A 19,618-nucleotide genomic window follows, 5' to 3' on the forward strand; every position below is an offset into this window, starting at 1 on the left:
AGCTGGTATTAGAAAGCCTGATTTAATTGTAGAGAAGGGTGAAATAGTTTGGGTTATTTATGCACAGATAGAGGATACTGGGGTCCCCCCCCACTTGTTATCAGTCATAGTAACAAGGTCTCATGTTATGGGCAGAATATAGATCTTGCTCGACAGATTAAAGAGGAGTTTGGGGTAGCTCCTCATTTCACTAGTGCTACCATCTCCCTTCGTGATGTATGGTGCAATGAGAGTATCAAAAACTTGACTTCTGTAGGCATTACTTTGGCTGACATTAAAATCTTGTTGCTTAGAGCTGTGCAGGACACATTGGTGGCTTGGCGTTGTCACCAACAAATGACTTCTAGGATACCGCATACCAGCATGGTATAGATCTTGATGTATTTTGGCTTCAGATTTTCTATTCTATTGGGGCAAATGCATCGGCTTTTACTCTGGTAGACCAGCGCTTCCCAAACTGTGGGCCACAGCCCCCTTGGGGGCCCATAGGTTTCGTTGAGGGGAGCCGTGAAATAATGAAAACAAATTTAAAATGTTTTAAGACTAAGTAGATTTTGATCTTAAAAGAAACGCATTTAATTTTTATTTATTATTTCTTTTTTGTTATTTTTTATATTTTAATGGAAAAAATCACACATTGGTGCAGGTTCACAAATTTTGCTTCCTGCATATTTCGGTGCTTAATGAATATCAGTAAATATATGCTTGTTCATATAAGTTTCATTTCAAAGGAGAAATCTAAAAATTGCAGTTTCAAATATTTCACCTGATATTGACTTTTTGCAGTATTGAAACACATCCATTACATTAAATTGTTATTAAACTTCTTTTATGTTTTTAATTCTTTCTTTATTACTAATCGTTTTACGTTTTGTGTGCTTGTACTGCAAATGTAGAATAACAGTATATCTATCTATATAAAAATATAATGTGCCATGTCAAATGTGTATGTAAGATTCTAAAAATGTAATATTTGCTTTTGATTTTTGCAATATTCACTGTGTATGTTGCGTATTGAATATAAATACAATAAATATATAATATATGTCTATATTACGATTATTTTTCAAGGGGGGGGGGTGAAATATTTTAATTTTTCCAAAGAGGACCCTGGCATCCATTAGTTTTGGAAGCACTGTGGTAGACCATAGTATGTAGCTGCATTTCAGTACAAAGATTTTTAAAATAAAATAAAATAAAATTAAATTAAAAATGCAAGGTGATATGTCATCCATTCCCATATCCTTATTAGCATCTAACCCAGTCACACCTGATACACCTCTGAATCTTTCACTTCTAATTCTCCTAATATTTGCCTCCCTTCTACATATTGCACAGCATAATTTACACTGGTATGATATACACTGATAAAGTGTCATTCAATAATTCTGGATTGAGTTGTTTTGAAATATAGTCAAAGCAACTAAGACTTTGAGGCCAACATGTTATATCTGTTAATTGCATGTGTTCTGCTTGTTTAGCAGGATGAAAAATCAGTGTTTCCAGTAAGAGAAATCCTGTCAACTCCTTATAAGACTGACTAACTCATCTTTGGTAGCAAAGACTTTATAAAGATTCTTTGCATCTTAGATGGGATTCCTGCTGAGTCTTTCCATGCAGAGGTCATTATAAGTAGTGAGTGGGATATGGAGGCTCCATCTTAATTCACACAGAATGTATACTACCACCTAGTTGTCATATGATAAGGAGTTTCACGAAACAAAGACATTGCCAGTGTGAAATGAATCTTGTTATGGATTTTTTAAATTTTATTTCTTTAATTTTTTTTTAAAGAAATACTTGTAATCCAGTTGTGGACAATCTCTGTTACTGATATGTGATCTATATTCAATATGACTGAGTTTTACTAACTCTCATTGCTCGTCTTCTGTATGAAACATTTATCTAATTAATAACTCAGGGTCAGGAGGATAAACCAAGTAGAGGTCAAGTGGATGAGTAGTAATAGGAGCTATGTAAAAAGTTCAGTGAGAGAAAATTAGCTAAGCAGGCCAAAGTAAATCCAAACGAGTGTTTTTGCTACATAACAAGTAATACGTTACTCATTGCTGATGGTAGGAAAGTGACAGAAGCAGAAGAAATAGTTCAGTTACTAAGCGATCACTTTGCAAGGGTATGTCATCCAGGTGGTGACTTTGCAATTACTGATGTGAGAATTAAGTTAAATGAACTGGAGTTACTCAGTATGTTGAACAATATCATGTCTCATGTGCTACGAGGTGCAAGTGAACTGGCAGTGCCTCTGATTAAATTGTTTAATCTAAGTCTCAGCTCTGCCAAGATTCCAAAGGAGTGTGAAAGAAGATAAGATAGTTCCATTACATAAAAGGTGGCTCCAAGATAGAAGTAGCAAATTATAGACCAATTAGTATCCATGGAGTGGTGGTTAAAGTATTGGAACAGTTGGTTAAAAGTAAAATTCAGGAATGGGTGAATATGAATATGATGGCTTTTTAAAGAAGGAAGTCCTACCTTAGTAATTTATTCACATTTTATAATAAGGTGATAGCAAAATTGGATAGCTGCCTTGTTTGGCCAAGTGTATCTGCTCTCCAACCAAAAGTCTGCAGGTTTGAATTCTGCCATGACATGGATGTTTGTGATTGTCTTTCACCTTCATGCAGTCATTCATACAAGTGTATAAATACTCTCCCAAGATGGAATGAGTCACCATGGGAGAAGTAGATCCAAAAATCTCCTACAATGGGAGAGGCCTTTACCCAACAGTAGGGAATATATAGGCTTATATATATATATATGTATATATAAATTGGATAAAGAAAATGTCTACACTATAATATACTGCTGAACTTTGCAGAGCCATTTGACAGAATACCACATGGAAAATTATTGCATAAGTTGGAGCAAATGGAAATGGATACGAGGTTGGTGTCATAGATGGGGTGGGGGTAATGACTGATAGACGGTCATCAGAGTTTGTATGGTGAAGTGGAATCAATATAGCCCTACTTCAGTAGTTCAGTGAAAAATGAGTGGAAGGAGTACCTGTCTCATGTCCACTGTGCACACATCAAGCCAAGCTGTTTTCTGAAATCAGGATCAGAAAGCAACTTCTCTGGCTCATCTGGGTGGCTAACCACATTTAAGCATTAACATGGTATCTGTTAAATTTCTATGCAAGAGGAATGAATCAATGTTTGTATTATAGAAGCTAATGCTTTTCGCTTAAAATTTCATAAATATGTGAAGGAAGGAAATTTATCTGATCAACTCTATAACACATATGAGACAGGATTATACTGGAAATGCTTGCCTACAAAAAACATTTGCTTTTGCTTAACTGAAATCTGCTCTAGGACAGAACTCATTTGAAGAACATTTGACAGTCATCTGTTATGGAAATGAATACATTTGGAAACCATAAAGTAAAACTTTTTGGCGATTGGAGAGAGGTGAGGAAATGGTTTTGGATGTTGAAGGTAAAACTCTTCCTCGTATTATAATAAGAAAGGAGCTTAGATGAATACAGAAATGTTTAAAAATTGGTTTAAAAAAAATGTTTTTTCTAAAAAATTCAGTCTTTTTTGAAAAATAAAGGATTAATACCAAAAAAAAGGCAGTATTACTATTAGGCAATGCTATTTTGCAACCAAATGAAAGTGTACTGAAATCAGACAGTGTCCTTTGCTTTTAAATTTGTTTGCTGAATATTAATTTAGTCTCTCAATCATGAAGTAATTTTCACAAAAGGACTTTATTGTGCTTACTTTCTCAGAACTCTTGCTAATGAAGCATACTTTATAGCATTCTAGAAAAAATATTACAGTACTGAATACTTAATATGGTGTGATTCAGCAATGATCCAGTGTAAAATCAGTAACACTTGGTTAGTCATGGATAAAAATTCTAAATGAAGGAACTTTGTTTGGTTCTAATAAAGAAGATGCATGTGAAAAATACTTGAGGTGATGGATATAATGATGCATTTAGATGTTTTTAAAATGACAGCATAGAAAATGATGAGTGCTGCAAAGTAATTCACATGAACCAAGTTTTCAGCGTGTAAGTGGGGCAGATATTTTTTTCTACTATGAAGCAATCCTAAGAGAGAGAGAGAGAGTGCAAAGAATAATTAACAATTATGCCCGTTATCACCACTTTTTATAAAATACAACACTGCTTGTATTGACAGTTTATTAGAGGAATATGATGTCAGTAGGATTATGATGTAATGATTTCATACCACCAAGGAAAATTTCATACTGACATTAGGAAATGTCTTGGCTCAACGATTCTTGGAAACAAAGATTCCAAATTATGTAATTAGATAATGTGTGCAAATAAGCAGTAATAGTTATTAGTGTAGTTAGAATAAGTTATTTGTAAAACACAATAAAATATAATGTTTTACAATTATCCATGCATTTCCTCTCCTCCATTGACCTGAATAATTGACCATACACTGTCTACTAGCATAAACAAATAATAAATTTAGTTTAATCCTTTATCCAAGTGTGAGCAAACAAAGTTTGCGCCTGAAAGTATCTTCAGGACTGGGGTAAAGTAGTACAACACCAGGCAACTTGTTGCAAAGGTGGAGCAAGCTACCGATGGAAAGGTGGCACACCATTTGGCAACTCCTATAGGTAGAGATGACCTTGCTAATGCTTCTGCCTGGTATCTCCACTTGGGCCTGGCTCCCACTGAAGAGACTTCAATAAAGGTCAAAACTAGTCTGGGTAGTGGCCCTTCCCTTAATGCATAACATTATACATATCTGCAAGGAGATGTGTTTTGCATTATAGGAGTGATGTTAGCTTGCTCCACCTTTGCAACGAGTTGCCTGGTGTTGTACTACCTTACTCCAGTCCTGAAGATACTTTCAGGCGCAAACTTTGTTTGCTCACACTTGGATAAAGGATTAAACTAAATTTATTATAAGTCTAATCAAGTGAAAAATAAACTTTCAAAAAAATGGCATAAACAAAATTTACAAAATTGCACTAAACGTACTGTCTTGCCAATTTGTTAATGCTTTAGAATTAAATTGGCAATTAGAAATAAATTACTAACATCAGATAAGCTTAGGTGTTGAGGGTTATTTATAACTTTTTAACAGTATTAACAACCAAACGAATTATTTTATAAAAAGATGTTTTATTAACTTGTTTATATTTCACTGAATTTCAAATCAGCATCATCAGAGCACAACACAGCATGTATATGTGACAGTAAGTAAGTGAAACAATACAATTGTAATGGACAAAAGGTCTAAAGTCCTATTTTAGTGCTCTCTAATGTTGTAAAAAAAATTACAGCTATGTGAGAGTTGCTCTTAAGATAACAAGCTCCCAAATTTTTGGCAAATTAATGCATTCATTTGCCATTTATTTAATATAATCACATTAATAAAACATCTTTTTATAAAATAGTTTGTTTGGTGTTGTTAATACCATTAAAAATAAGTCATGAATTACTAACATGAGTTTGCTTTTGTGTGTTATTGTTGTTTTATTTCTTTTAGTATCGAGGTCGCACTTCTGTTCCTTCATCATCTGGCCTTTCTGGTGCTGGTTCTCAGGAAGGAATGGCACGTCCCATGACAGCTGTTAGAGGAGCAGGATATACATCATTTGGAAACAGAGGTAAATATCATCATTTGCACTAGCTTGTGTCGTGTCTTGGTTGCAGATGAAGTATATAATTACACTATTAGAGTTCAAAGGAATAGTTGTAAAAGTTGCACAGATAAAAAAATAATTATTTAAAAAAAAACATTATGAACAATTAATAGCAATCACTTCCCAAAACTTAGAGATTGGCATAGTCTGAACAGTTAAGGTTTGGACAATTTCATAGCATTTCACATGTTTCAAGGAAAAGATGATCAAAACATAAAAAATACTAAGATATAGAGCCAGAAAAGCTTCAATTTGGCAAATTAAATAATATATAATGAGGAAATAAAGATTCATCATCTTTTTATAGCCGAATATATATATATATATATATATATATTATATTTTATAGCATCAGAGTTGTCATGGTCTGCACTATCTAAAAGGCATGAACTCTGCCCAGGAACGTTGTATTCACCTTTATTAATGCAATGATTAGATTTCACTGGTCCAATAGCTGTTTCAAACTGATGATTCTCATCGGAGACCAGGCAGAAACCTAAGAGGACAAAAACTTTACTCATTACCATGGAAGTCCCATTTCACAGAGTTATATTCATCATAATTATATTCACTCTCAGTGAATATAACTATCTGATATTAGTCTTCCATGGTTGCACTAGCCAATGCCAAAAAACTCCTCCCTCTTGTTCCTGATACTTCTGGCATTAGTAAATAGAAATTGTAGCATCTCGTTATCCCACAGTGACCTTTACTTCCTGAATTGACTACCTTATTCAATATTGTTGCTTGAGAGACTAGATTGCATTTGCTGGTCATTCTCACACTCACTCACCTCCACCCTAATTGCTTAACTTTTCCTGAATTTGTGCTTCAGCATTCACAGAGAACAAAGCTCTCTCTAAGACACATAACACCAAAACCATTTAAATGCAGTCCATCAGCATTACATGAATCTTTCTTTCCATCAAACTTGGACCACAGGTCCACAAACTTTGCATCATTTGTTCTGCATAACCTGTGTATTGATTCATGTGCTATCAATATCCTCCTCCTTCTCCTCAGTTTGCCTCTATCATAGTATGGTAGGAGACTTATGACCTTCACCTTCTTGTGCTTCTTATTTGCTTCATCCAACAACTGTTTTACATCCTCTCTCATAGAACACTTCTCACCTCTCAGATCATTAGTGTCAACCAAGACAATTAGTTCTTTCACCTTACAGAAGATGTTAGACTAGAAGTCTCAAGTCCTAAGAGGGTGTCCTCTATGGTTGCTTGTAGTTAGCTTTGGCAATTTGGTGAGAGATGTAAGAATTACGGTTTCCCAAATCTTGGGAGATTTAACACAACCATATTTATTTAGATTTGGTTGATTTTGTAAATCTGCTAATTCTAGTTTGTATTTGCATGGTAGTTTTTTTCCTTTGATTTTATACAGGGTGTTTGAAGCATAGTCAGCTAGATATGACTGACTATAGTTATGGTGACAAGCATATTTCTTATGTTCTTCAAAGCAGGTAGTAGTAGATCTCTCAGTTTTACCATAATATGACAAGTTGGAGGACCTTGGACACACCTGAAATAGAAATAGGAGAGAACCGAAGCTTAGAAGAGCAGATAAGTGCAGTCAGTTTCATATGAGGTTTGAAAGCAGTTCATAGATTATATTTCTTTAAAATTCTGGCTATTTCTTCTGAGGTACTATGGACATAGGGAATAGCAATAGCATTGCTATAATGTTTTTTTTTTTTTTAACCAGATAAGAAGGTGCAGCAAATAAAGCAGAGTTCAGCTGTGAAGCAAGCCAAGTTAGAACAGAAGTTGGAGACTGTGTTAACAAGGGCTTTTATGATACCATATTGTTGGGGAGGGAGGGGAACGATGGTAAAGTTTGTGTGTGTATCTACCTGTATGGATAGGTTTTCTGTAAGCTTAGAACAAAAGAGTGCCAACGAGAAGATGGATGTTTATAGTATCTAGAAAAGACACTCATGCTGCATGCAGAATGTGGCATCTGCAACCTGCCTCCAAATATTGCCATTGACATCAGGCTGAGCATCACTAACATCATTATACAAACTTTTGTCACCTAAAAGAAATCTCTCCTACAAAATTATAAAGATTACTACAGCTGTTAAGGGCAATGCTACTATAGTCCTTCATACCAGTAAATAGAATCCAAAAATAAATATATTGTTTAGCGAGTGCACTACTTACGAACCTCGAGATTATGATCCCACTAATTCCCATTTCCCAGAAGAAAGCATTAAAAAGCCTGCTTAAAAATACAGAATTAGTTAAAAAAGCAAAAAACAAAACCTGAAACCTTTTAGTTCCTCTCCTGCCTTTCCTAGATATATGGTTTGCCTAAACTTCATAAATCCAATAACCTTCTCTGCCCTGCAGTAGATGCTGCTGACTACCCTTCTTTAAACTAGCTACACAGTTTGCTAAACCTTCATTCCCCCCCCCCCCCCACACACACTCTCTCCCACTGGCCTTATTTTATCTTTTATAAAAAATTCCACCCATTTGAAATCTTTAAATCCAAAATTTAGTTTAAGTTTCAGTAATACCTCACCTTACGATACTTTTATTTACTACGATTCGCAATTATGACCAATACCATTTGCTTGTGCAATGATTTTGGTGACAGAGTTCTGCTGTAAATCAGCTAATGTACAATATTCGTGAACTCAGTTTATGATGTTTGCTGCTCGCTATATCTCTATGTTTTGGTGTTTCACTGTGAATTATAAACTGTTCATAACTATTATTTTATTTTATTGCTGTTAATAATGGCAGATAAAATAAGGATGCTCTTGCTCCAGTGAAAAGAAGATGACACATAAACCTATTATATTAGATGCGAACATTAAAATTATTAAATTTAGTGACAATGATGTATCAAGCACACAGAGAGAGAGAGAGAGAGAGGCTGCAGGCTAAACTTACTTCCCACTACTGTTAAAAACAAATATATAAAAGTGCTAACCAGTTTTACTAGTTATCCATAAATGTGACAATCTTATTGCTGAAATAGAAAAACTTTTAATGTTGTAAATTAAGGACCAAACTAGTTGGTATGTTCCCTTTAGTCAGCCTATTCGACTTTTTTTTTTTGTTTGTGAAAATTATTCTGAATTTTTCGTTTCCATATCTGACATAAATAAATGCTTTATTTACATCATTTATGCATATATATGACTGCTTAAAACATTATTAAACCATTACATGTATTTACAAGTGGGGGGTGGAGGAGACACTGATTCCCTTTAAGATGAAATTCACTATACGACACCAGTCTGGAACCTAACATGTCATATGATCAGGCTATACCTATTGTACATAGTACTGATATGATGGTTAGTTTTGACATCATTTCTTTATTAACCAATATTCCTCTTTCTAACATATGAACTTTACTTAAAAATTATTTCCTCCTTTCAGTACTGCTATCCATTCCAGTTTCTTCACTTGTAATGACAGTATATGTAAACACAGCCATGGGCTTCCCCTCTGTCTTCTCCTGTTGCAAGTTTCTATATGCAGCATTTTGAAACACATGCTCTTGATATTGCCATTCTCAAACCTTCTGTCTAGGTAAGATACATTGATGTGTTCTCCATTTGGCCACAGAATCCAATTTACTGTGAAAAAGAAAAAAAAAATTTTTTTTCATGAATCCAACTCCACTGATTCTTTCCTTATGTTGGCCTCTATAATACAGCATGTCTCTGTTTTTTTAATTGAATTTCTTCACCATTATGCCTAACGTCACACAGTCCAAGAATGTCCTATTTTAGTCACTTTAGCTCTTCAGTTAGCTTCACTGTTCAGAGTCCTACAGTTTAAAATTCTAAGATCTAGTTTCTAATGACAGTCTTATCTGGTTACCCAAGGATTATCAGCACCCTCTGTGTTTATGTTTGACTGCCTGCTGCCATAAGTATAACAATCTGGCCTCCAGGGAATGTGGGCCATTTTATTCCTGTTTAGAATCATCTTGGAAGATTGGGCCATAATTAATCACCCTGGCCCATTTCAGATTGGCAAATGGCAATATTTTCACATGGGATTGCCAGTCCCAAAACCACAGGTCCATGGCTCTTTATTCAATATATTCAGAGCTACCCCGATATCCAAAGGAAAAGTCAGGGTTTCCCCTATCCACCACCACCTTGGGGATGTGTGTGTTTGTGTACACACACACACACACACACACACACACACACACACACACACACACACACACACACACACACACACACAGGGGATTTCAGTTAACTGGGCCAGATTGAGAATAGCTTAACTTGGCCCAGTTAAGTGGCTGCTCCAATTAAACGAAGTTGCATGTCAGGAGTTTAAAAGGTGCATGTACATAAGAAAAAATACAAGTTTAGGCAAGTTTTTTGTTTATTGTGTAGCAAAATTACTGGCATATTGATAAACTTAAACATTTGGTTACTGAAAAAGAGAGCCAAAAGGCTTCACTTCGGCAAAGCAAAATTATTCAAATTAAGTGGATATTGAATCCAACATTATTTCATAGCCGAATATAGAAACTACAAGAGTTTCATGCTGAATATAGAGACTATAAAAGTTTCAGTGGCGGATACAAGCGTACACCAACCTTTCATGACAAGCAACTCGTAGTGAAGGTGGAACAAGCTCCGATCACTGTCCTTAGTATTTTCCCATAATGTAAAACACATCTCCTAGGAGATGTATGATGTTATACCTTATGGGGGGGGGTCACTACCCAGACCGGCTTCGACCTTTTTTGAGGTCTCGTCAGTGGGAGCTAGACCAAGAATATTTAGGATGAAGTGATACAGAACTTGTACTTTACGATACGAGTTGCTAAAAAAGGTCACATTACAAAAGGCACCAAAAATTACAGAAAAAGAGAGCCAAAAGGCTTCACTTCGGCAATGCAAAATTATTCAAATTAAGCGGATATTGAATCCAACATTATTTCATAGCTGAATATAGAAACTACAAGAGTTTCAGAGAAACGCCAAGAGTTTCATGCTGAATATAGACACTATAAAAGTTTTGGCTCTCTTTTTCAGTAATTTTTGGTACCTTTTGTAATGTGACACCTTTTTTAGTAACTCGTATCATAAAGTACAAGTTCTGTATCACTTCATCCTGAGTATTCTTGGTCTAGCTTCCACTGACGAGACCTCAAAAAAGGTCGAAACCGGTCTGGGTAGTGACCTCCCCCATAATGTATAACATCATACATCTCCAGAAAATGTGTTTTACATTATGGGAAAATACTAAGGACAGTGATCGGAACTTGTTCCACCTTTACTACGAGTTGCCCGTCATGAAAGGTTGTCATACGCTTGCATCCGCTGAAACCTTTATAGTCTCTATATTCAGTATGAAACTCTTGTAGTTTCTATATTCAGCTATAAAATAATGTTAGATTCAATATCCACTTACATATGTGGATATTGAATCTAATGAATAATTTTGCATTGCTGAAATGAAGCCTTTTGGCTCTCCTTTTCAGTAATTTTTGATGCCTTTTGTAATGCGACACTTTTTTGGCAACTCGTATCATAAAGTACAAATTCTGTATCACTTCATCCTGAGTATTCTTGGTCTAGCTCCCACTGACGAGACCTCAAAAAAGGTTGAAACTGGTCTGGGTAGTGACCTCCCCACATAATGTATAACATCATACATCTCCTAGGAGATGTGTTTTACATTATGGGAAAATACTAAGGACATTGATCGAGCTTGCTCCACCTTTACTGCGAGTTGCCCATCATGAAAGGTTGGCGTACGCTTGTATCTGCCGAAACTTTTATAGTTTCTATATTCGGCATGAAACTCTTGTAGTTTCTGTATTCAGCTATGAAATAATGTTGGATTCAATATCCACTTAATTTGAATAATTAAACATTTGGATTTAAAGTAAAATATTTGCCGTAAAATAATTTCATTTATATACATATTAAACATGCATCGAGTTCTTAGCAATGGATGACATTGCATGAATTGGTCGAACGTAGCCGTTTTTGTTGGTATTGATTAGTTACAATTAAACAAAATCAGTACAAATATTTTGTGCAGATATAGCATTACCTCCCTGCATGAAACAGATGTTTTGCTGCTTTATTCTCCACAATTTCTTCCTCAAAATCTTCATTTTCAGTAATGGATGCAAACTCTTCATAGTTTCTGATATTGTTCATGTCTAATGGAACATTATTTTCACTATCAGCTGTATTTGGCATACCTTTGATTGAATGCTTAAAACCAGTGAGAAAAACAGTTTTGAATGGTCTTGTTGCTTATTCCTCACCAACTATCAACTATAAACGGTATTGCTTGTAAAAGATTAACCTCCTTAACAATTTGTGTTGACCTCCTTAACAATTGTCAAGAGCCAATAAATTTTTTTCTTGATTTCCATTGTAATTCAATGTCACAACTCATAAGCCAATTCTTAAAAAATTAAGACATCATCCATGCATATTTGTTAGCATAGTACTGAACTGGTAAACTCTCCATTCCAATTCCTTTAAGGTATTGAGGCCTAATAACTAAAAGCTTTTTTGTATCAGTTCCTGACATATTTGAACAGGGAACTATCAGATGTGGAACCATCTGCAATGCTGTTTTGTTAGCATTGCAGATGTCATCAGCATTAAATTTTGCAGCAAGATTATGTAATTTTCCTGACAGTCCATGTGGTAGAGGTTACTGACTGGCCCAATTATAAACGGCATTGTGTCCTAAATAAACAAAGCAAATTTTCAAATCATCATATTCTCATTTTGTTTTTCTTCTACCAGACAGCCCAATAAAATGGCTGTCCCAATTAACCAGAATATATTGTATACACACACACACACATTTTTTTTTATATGCATGCAACATATATATTCAACAATCCCTTTTCATTTTTTTTTAAAATTGTGCACTCATTCTTCTTGTGGCATTCTCACTACTAAACCTTCAGTTATTACATTACTTAAATGTGAGCTCAAAATTGAGTTTAATGGAATGAAAATGGAATGCCGTTTGTGTAGATAATGCGGTTGGTGGATGAAGTTGAGTAGTGGAGATGGAGAGTTGTAGAATAGGTGCCCTCACCTCGATGAGTCTTTGGACCTGGAGGTCAAATAATAATAATAATAAAACAACACAAAGAAATAATTGAACACAATTTAATAGTTCTAGTATTTCATTTCTGTCACAGATAAATCTTCTGGGATACAATATAAAAATTATAATAACACACACACAAAAACTTACAATTCATGCAAGACATTAGACTAGAACCCTAAAGTTCTAAGAAGGAGTAACCACTATAGGTGAGAGACCTAAAAATTACTGTTTAACATAACCATATTTATTTAGGTTTGGTTTCCTTTTTTAACTGTTGCTGATTTCAGAAAAAGTCTTTCAAGTTTGTATTTGTTGTGGTAGAGCATAGTAAATACGAACTCGGAAGACTTTCTGAAATCAGCAACATATTTAAAAATATATTTAAAATAAAATGTTGTATTAAACATTAATTCTTAGGATTCCCACCTAAACGTGGATATTCTGTGCAAAGTATTCAAGGCATGTTCATAGAAACCTGACTGACTGTAGTTGTGGTGGCAGATGTATTGCTTTTTTCTTGATGGATATTGGCAGATCTCCCAGTTTAACTATAATATGACAAGTTGTTATATAGAGAGGAGAGGGAATTGAAATTTGGGAGAGGAGAGAGATAAGAGCAGCCAGTTTCATGTAAGGTTTGAGAACTGCACAGAGATTATATTTCTTTGCAGTTGTGGCCTTTTTTTTTTTAGGTACTCCAGATATAGGGAATAGTAATAGTATCACTATAATCTGTATGTTCTGAGAGATGTGAGATGACAGGAGGAATAATTATTTTGTTAATTTCTTTTGGCATTGTAGCCATTGGATGGGAAGTGCAATAAATAAAGCAGAATTCAGCTGTGAGGGAAGCCAAGTCGCAGCTAAAGTTTGTAAGAGGGGTGGCCTCTGATGCTCAGAGATCGTACCATTTACAAACCTCTTGATTATGACACCCCACTAATTCTCAGGAGCAAATATGAAAACGTTTGCTTAAAATCATCTTTTGGCCACTGAATTAGTTAAAAAACAAACAAAAAACTTTAAAAATCTTTTATCTCTCACCCCAACATATCGTTCCCTTATTGCCATACTTTATCTTATATAAAACATCAGCTCACTTGAAATATTTAATCTGGATTTTAGTTTTGGATAGTATTGATATAATAATTAGTTTTGACATCACTTCTTTATTCACTAGTATCCCCTTTCTGACACATTGACTGTACTTAAAAGTTATTTCCTCCTGGCAATACTGTTGTCTTCAGTTTTGCCATCTATTCCAGTTACTTCACTTGGAATGACATATATGTAAACATATAAGGGGGGGGGGGGGATAGCCATAGGCTTCCCCCTCTCATCTCTAGCAAATTTCTGTATGAAGCATTTTTAAAGGCCTTTGATATTGCTGTGTTCTCAACCCATCTATTGAGACATTTACGATGTGTTCTCAATTTGGCCTTATGGTGCAGACAAATTGAGTATTTCCTCCTCCACCTAAACAGCCAGCATCCCAGAATCCAATTCACTATAGAAAAACAAAACAACAATAGTCTTCCTTTTCTTCTAAGCACTCTAATCATGTCTTCCCAATGGCATTCTTACGTTCTCAATTTGCAGAACCTACTCACAAAGAAACTTTGTCATCATTTCCTCCCACCACACACACACACACACACACACACACACAGAGTATTTTATCATTAAAACCCTTGTTAACAAAGTTTCCAGCTTCTTTTCCAACTAGGCATCCCTCATAGCTAAACTCTTGAAAGAAAAAGAAAAGGTGATGAGAGGAAGTAGTTCTTCTTTCCATTGCTTCACATCTCTCTCAACACACAGATTATAATAATGCTATTACTATTTGCTCTATTCAGGTTACCTCAGAAGAACTTTAAATAATATATACTGGTGTCCAAATGCAATGTGCACATACATTTATTGCCAGCATACAAGTAAATTATATTACACAAAAAATGTGTTATAAATTTTGTACAAATTAAATTGCAATACATTTTTTTGGCAAAAGTTACAAAATTCCTAAGGACATAGTTAAGGAATTAATTTAATCTTACACAAAACTATGCAGAGAGACATTTCAGTATGGAACATGTCCACCCCGAACTGTGATGCAGCTCTCACAATGTTGTAAGAGCTGCATCACAGTTCAGCTCTCACAATGTTGTACCATGCTTAGCTGCAAGTAATTCAGGAGTTCTTGAGGCAAACTGGCCTAGTCCTTCTTCAGAGCAAGGATAAGGCCTTGTTTGTTTTGTGGTGGGAAATTCTGAGCAGCAATGCGGCTCCCTATTGCATCCCAAATGTGCTCTATGGGGTTGAGATCTGGGGAGCGTACTGACCACTCAATTCAATTAATATTCTCACTCTCCAAAAGTATCTTCACTGCTCATGTATGATGTGGTGTAGCATTGTCATCCATAAAAATAAATTCTTCACCTACAGCACCATAGAACAATTGAACATGATATTGAAGAACTTGGTTGCAATATCGTTCACCAGTCATAATCCCTTTTTCCAGCACTTGTAGCTCAGTGTGTCCATTAAGCATATTGCCTCTCCACACCATGATCCCACCACCACCATATCTATTCCTTTCAAGAATATTCTTGCAATGGTAAGCAGTACCACTTTCATGCCAGATCAGGTATCGTCTAGAATCAGAGGAAAGGCTAAAAAAAATCTAAGAGAACCTTAGTCCAATGGTGTCTGTCCAGTATTTATGGATACAACACCACTGAAAATGTGTTCTATGATTAGCTGAGGATAAAAGGATGCAGATTACTACTGCAACACGTAGGCCTACTTGTCACAGACATCTTGCCACAGTTTGTCAAGATATCTGTATACCTGTGCTTGAATGGAGCAGACTTGCAAGCTGACCTGTGATGGTGCATCAATTACATTTTATTGTTATAATCTGTCTTCATGCTCCATGGTACAGTGAGGGTGATCTCTTATCAAATGTCTGGAACACATTCCATTGGTTTGAAATGCTGCCTAGAACTTTGATACAATGCTATGTGAGATTCCAAACTCTCTGGCAATATCAGTAATTTCTGCACCCTTCTTCAAGCTTTCCAATAATTCTTCCCCATGTAAAATCATCTAGATAATGTCTTTGAGACATTACAATACATCCAAGTTTGCAACTTTAGTCCTTCACAAAAACAGCTGCTTTCAAACATAATTCACTTAGTGCAGCCTTTACAGATGATTCAAAAATTTGAATGTGTACCTGCTTCCTACTTGAAACCTTCATTTATACAAATTGCCACGAGCTGATTTGTCTGAATTTGCAGTTGTAATCTTCAGAAATAGTGTTTGTCCTTAGGTTTCAGACACCAGTGTATAATCACTGTACTGCTTTTAAACCTCATATAAAGCTGACTGCCCTTATCTACTCTCATAAAGATCAATTCTCTCTCTCTCTCTCCCTCTCAGCTACTGTTTCATTGCAACTTGTCATATTATGGTCAAACTGGAAGATCTGCCAACATTCATTATAGAACAGAAAAAATACAAATTTCAGGTCTTGATGACCATTCCTTCGATGCTTTGCATGGAATCAGATAAAATAAACTACTATGCTTCACGATAACAAATACAAATTTGGAAGACTTTTTTTAAAATGAGCAGCAGATTTTAAACAAAAATCCAATCTAAATAATTATATCAAAGGTTGTGTTAAACTTTCCAAGATTTGGGAAATATTAATTCTTAGACTTTAGCACCCAACAGTCAAGACCAGCTACCAACACCCATAGAGGGTGTGTCCCCATTCCTCTTAGGAATTTAGGTTCTAGTGTAATATCTTCTATTATTGTTTGTGTGTGATTGTTATTACAATTTTTATATTGTATTAAAGAAGATCTCTCTCTCTCTGTGAGAGAGAAAGAGAGATGAAATATTGGAATTATCAGAACTTAGTTTTTACACCTCTTGAGTGTACATATCAAATTGATGATGTTTATTTTTTGTGTGCTGTTTTCATTACATTAAACCTAATTATGAGCACACAAGAAGAAATCAATCCATAATGTTGTAGGTTTATCCATCAACCTGTATATAGGGAGGGGGGTTAAAATTCTGATAAACAACTAGAACAAAAATGATATTAAAGCAACTGTTATAACCACAAGAAAGAACATAGTAGTAGCAGAGTTCTGAAGGTAACGATGTTCTTATATCCTCATATGTTCTTTCTTCTGGTTATATCAAAGGTTGGTCGATTGGTAGAGCCTCTGCTACTAATGGCTCATGCAAAAAGTTAAGCAAGTTTGAGCATGGTTAGTAGTTGGAAGGGATTAAATCCTTCGATGCTGTTGGCACACTCTCCCTCGATGAGTCTTTGGACTCCCTGGAGGTGTCAAATAATAATAATAATAATATCAGTTGATTTAATATAATTTTTGGTCTAGGTGTTTATCAGAACTTCTAAACCGTATATATTATATAAACTATTTTATATTATTAAAACTATTTAATTACAATGAAATATTTACATCTTTCATTGTAATTTTGCAATTTTTTAAAATAAATTTTGTGATTATCAATAAATATATTTTTATATATTTAGGTCAGTCTGGAGTGTTTGATCCATTAAATCAAGCTAGAAGTTCTGTCTCTCCATTACAGATGAAAGATGAAAACTGGTAAATATTTATATAATGTAAACTTTCAGGATTTATTGTAAATGGTTTGCAAATTATACAGCTGTACTTTAGAGAATATAATTTATTAAAGGAGACACCTTCAGATTAGTAATAGCATATTTGGAAACGTTCAAAAATGATTTGCTTTTAAATGATGGCTGTAATCTTAAAGGATCATTTCTCTTGCAGATTCTTATGTTGTGGCACTGTTTCAAGCTTTCTTCTTAGTTTGTCACAGTCATCACCTGCTTTGTAGTTCCACACATGCCTTCTTAACTGAAAATTCCATGTTTGGTAATCTTCCATGTCAGGATTGCATGATCACTCTTCCCACCCTGCAGCAACTTGGCTGATTTGATGGTTATTGGTAAATTTTCTGATACTGTTACAGGATCCAGAACTCTTAACCACATCATATTCTCTCTGAGATTATTATCTATTACTAGCTGTATAAATATACATTTTCTTCATCCTATCATGTGACCCTTCCTCTGACTCTACATTCCTGTAGTTGAAGTTCCTCATAATAATTACTTGTCTCACACTCATTGTCAATACATGTCATCCACATCCTCTATTTGTCCCTTTGGGCTATAATAGCAAGTGACTATGCAATTAACACAAGCAATTAATAGACATAAAGTTCAGAAGGTATGTTTATGAATGAAATGAGAACCTATGTTTGAGGAAGCATCTCTCACTGAATTTGAGAATGTTATTAAAGAGAGAGAGAGAGAATTGGAAATTCCTGTCATGTACTTACAACTCCTAAAATCTAAACTATTATCAAGAAAAATCTATTGCTGTGAAGCTTGGTCAACAACAACAACAATAGATGACTTATACATTTGAAATAAAAAATAGTAAGGAAGATGTTTGGATCATCTTATAATCAAAATACTGGACCATATGAGTGAAATCATAATGAGGAAGTACAAATTTTTTTTTAAAGACTCGACATTCTATCATTTATAAGAAGTAAGAGAATAGAGAGGTTTAGTCATTTTTGGAGGGCCAGTTGATCAAATGATTGCTTCTATAAAATTGACAGGAAAAGACCCATAGGAAGATCTCCCGAGCAAGATGGATAGATGTGGTAATGAAATGCCTAAGATAACTGGATGAATACTTTACTCTAGATGCAGCCTATTAAAGACAGATGGAGAAACCTGGTGATGGTAGTATTGATATAAATTATCCATTAAGTTGAAAAATAAAGAATAAACAAATATTTCAGCTGAATTGGCTAGGCCTTTCACAAATTTGTATAACTTGAGTCTCAGCTCAGGAATGATACCACAGGAATGGAAGGAATGTATGATAGTTCCATTGCACAAGGGTAGTGCAAAAACTGATGTGTCTAACTACCGACCTATTAGTATCTCTGGTATGGTAGTGAAGATTTTAGAGAAGTTGGTAAGAACTCACATACAGAAATGGGTAGGCAAGCATTCTATACTCTGCAGGGAACAGCATGGGTTTACTCAGGAGGGTCATGTTTTAGCAATTTGCTCATATTTTATAACAATGTTACGACCGAGTTGGATAAAGGAAATGGATACACTATGATAATGTTAGATATTTCTAAGGCATTTGATAGGATACCACATTATAGGCTGTTGCATAAACTGGAGAATATGGGATTGGAATATAATCTATTGACTTGAATCAGGGGATGGTTGACAGACAGATATCAAAAAGTGGTTTACAGTGGGTATGAATCTGCCAGATTTAAGGTAACCAATGGTGTACCTCGGGGTTCAGTCCTTGGACCATTATTGTTCAATCTGCACATTAATGACATCAAGCAGGATCAATCATTAGATTTGCAATTGTTTGCTGATGATGCAAAGATAAGCAGGGCAATCAGGGATGCTACAGATATTCAGCAATTACAAAATAATAGACTGGAATTCAGCAATAGACTGGAAATCTGGACAAATGAAAATGGCTGTCAGTTTAATGTTAGTAAGTGTAAAGTTATGCACTTTGGTGTGATTACAATTCCAGCAGCATATTATATAAGCGGGGTTATGCTACAAGAAACTGAGGAGGCAAGAAATCTTGGTATATTGGTGGATAAGAATTCAAAGTTCAAAGGTCACATAGCAAAAGTTGCAAATACAACTCAGAGGATAATTGCTATGTTGAAGCGAACCTTGACATGTAAAGATAAGGAAGTAATTTAGCCTCTTTATAAGGCTTTGATAAG

General features: G+C 35.0%; 1 protein-coding gene across 1 annotated transcript in view; it reads left to right on the top strand.

The window, feature by feature from the left end:
- nompB (intraflagellar transport protein 88-like protein nompB) overlaps positions 1 to 19,618 on the top strand; it is a 277,618-nt gene that overhangs the window by 46,240 nt on the left and 211,760 nt on the right. Inside the window, exons 5-6 of the mRNA XM_090412432.1 lie at positions 5,507 to 5,627; positions 17,331 to 17,406. Of these exons, the coding sequence (XP_090268558.1) occupies positions 5,507 to 5,627; positions 17,331 to 17,406 (197 nt within the window). The remainder of the gene's footprint in view (positions 1 to 5,506; positions 5,628 to 17,330; positions 17,407 to 19,618) is intronic.

The sequence above is a fragment of the Typopeltis vanoorti genome, chromosome 22 (assembly GCF_054136105.1).
Source record: "Typopeltis vanoorti isolate ZY-2024b chromosome 22, IOZ_Tvanoo_1.0, whole genome shotgun sequence".
Lineage (NCBI taxonomy): Eukaryota > Metazoa > Arthropoda > Arachnida > Uropygi > Thelyphonidae > Typopeltis > Typopeltis vanoorti.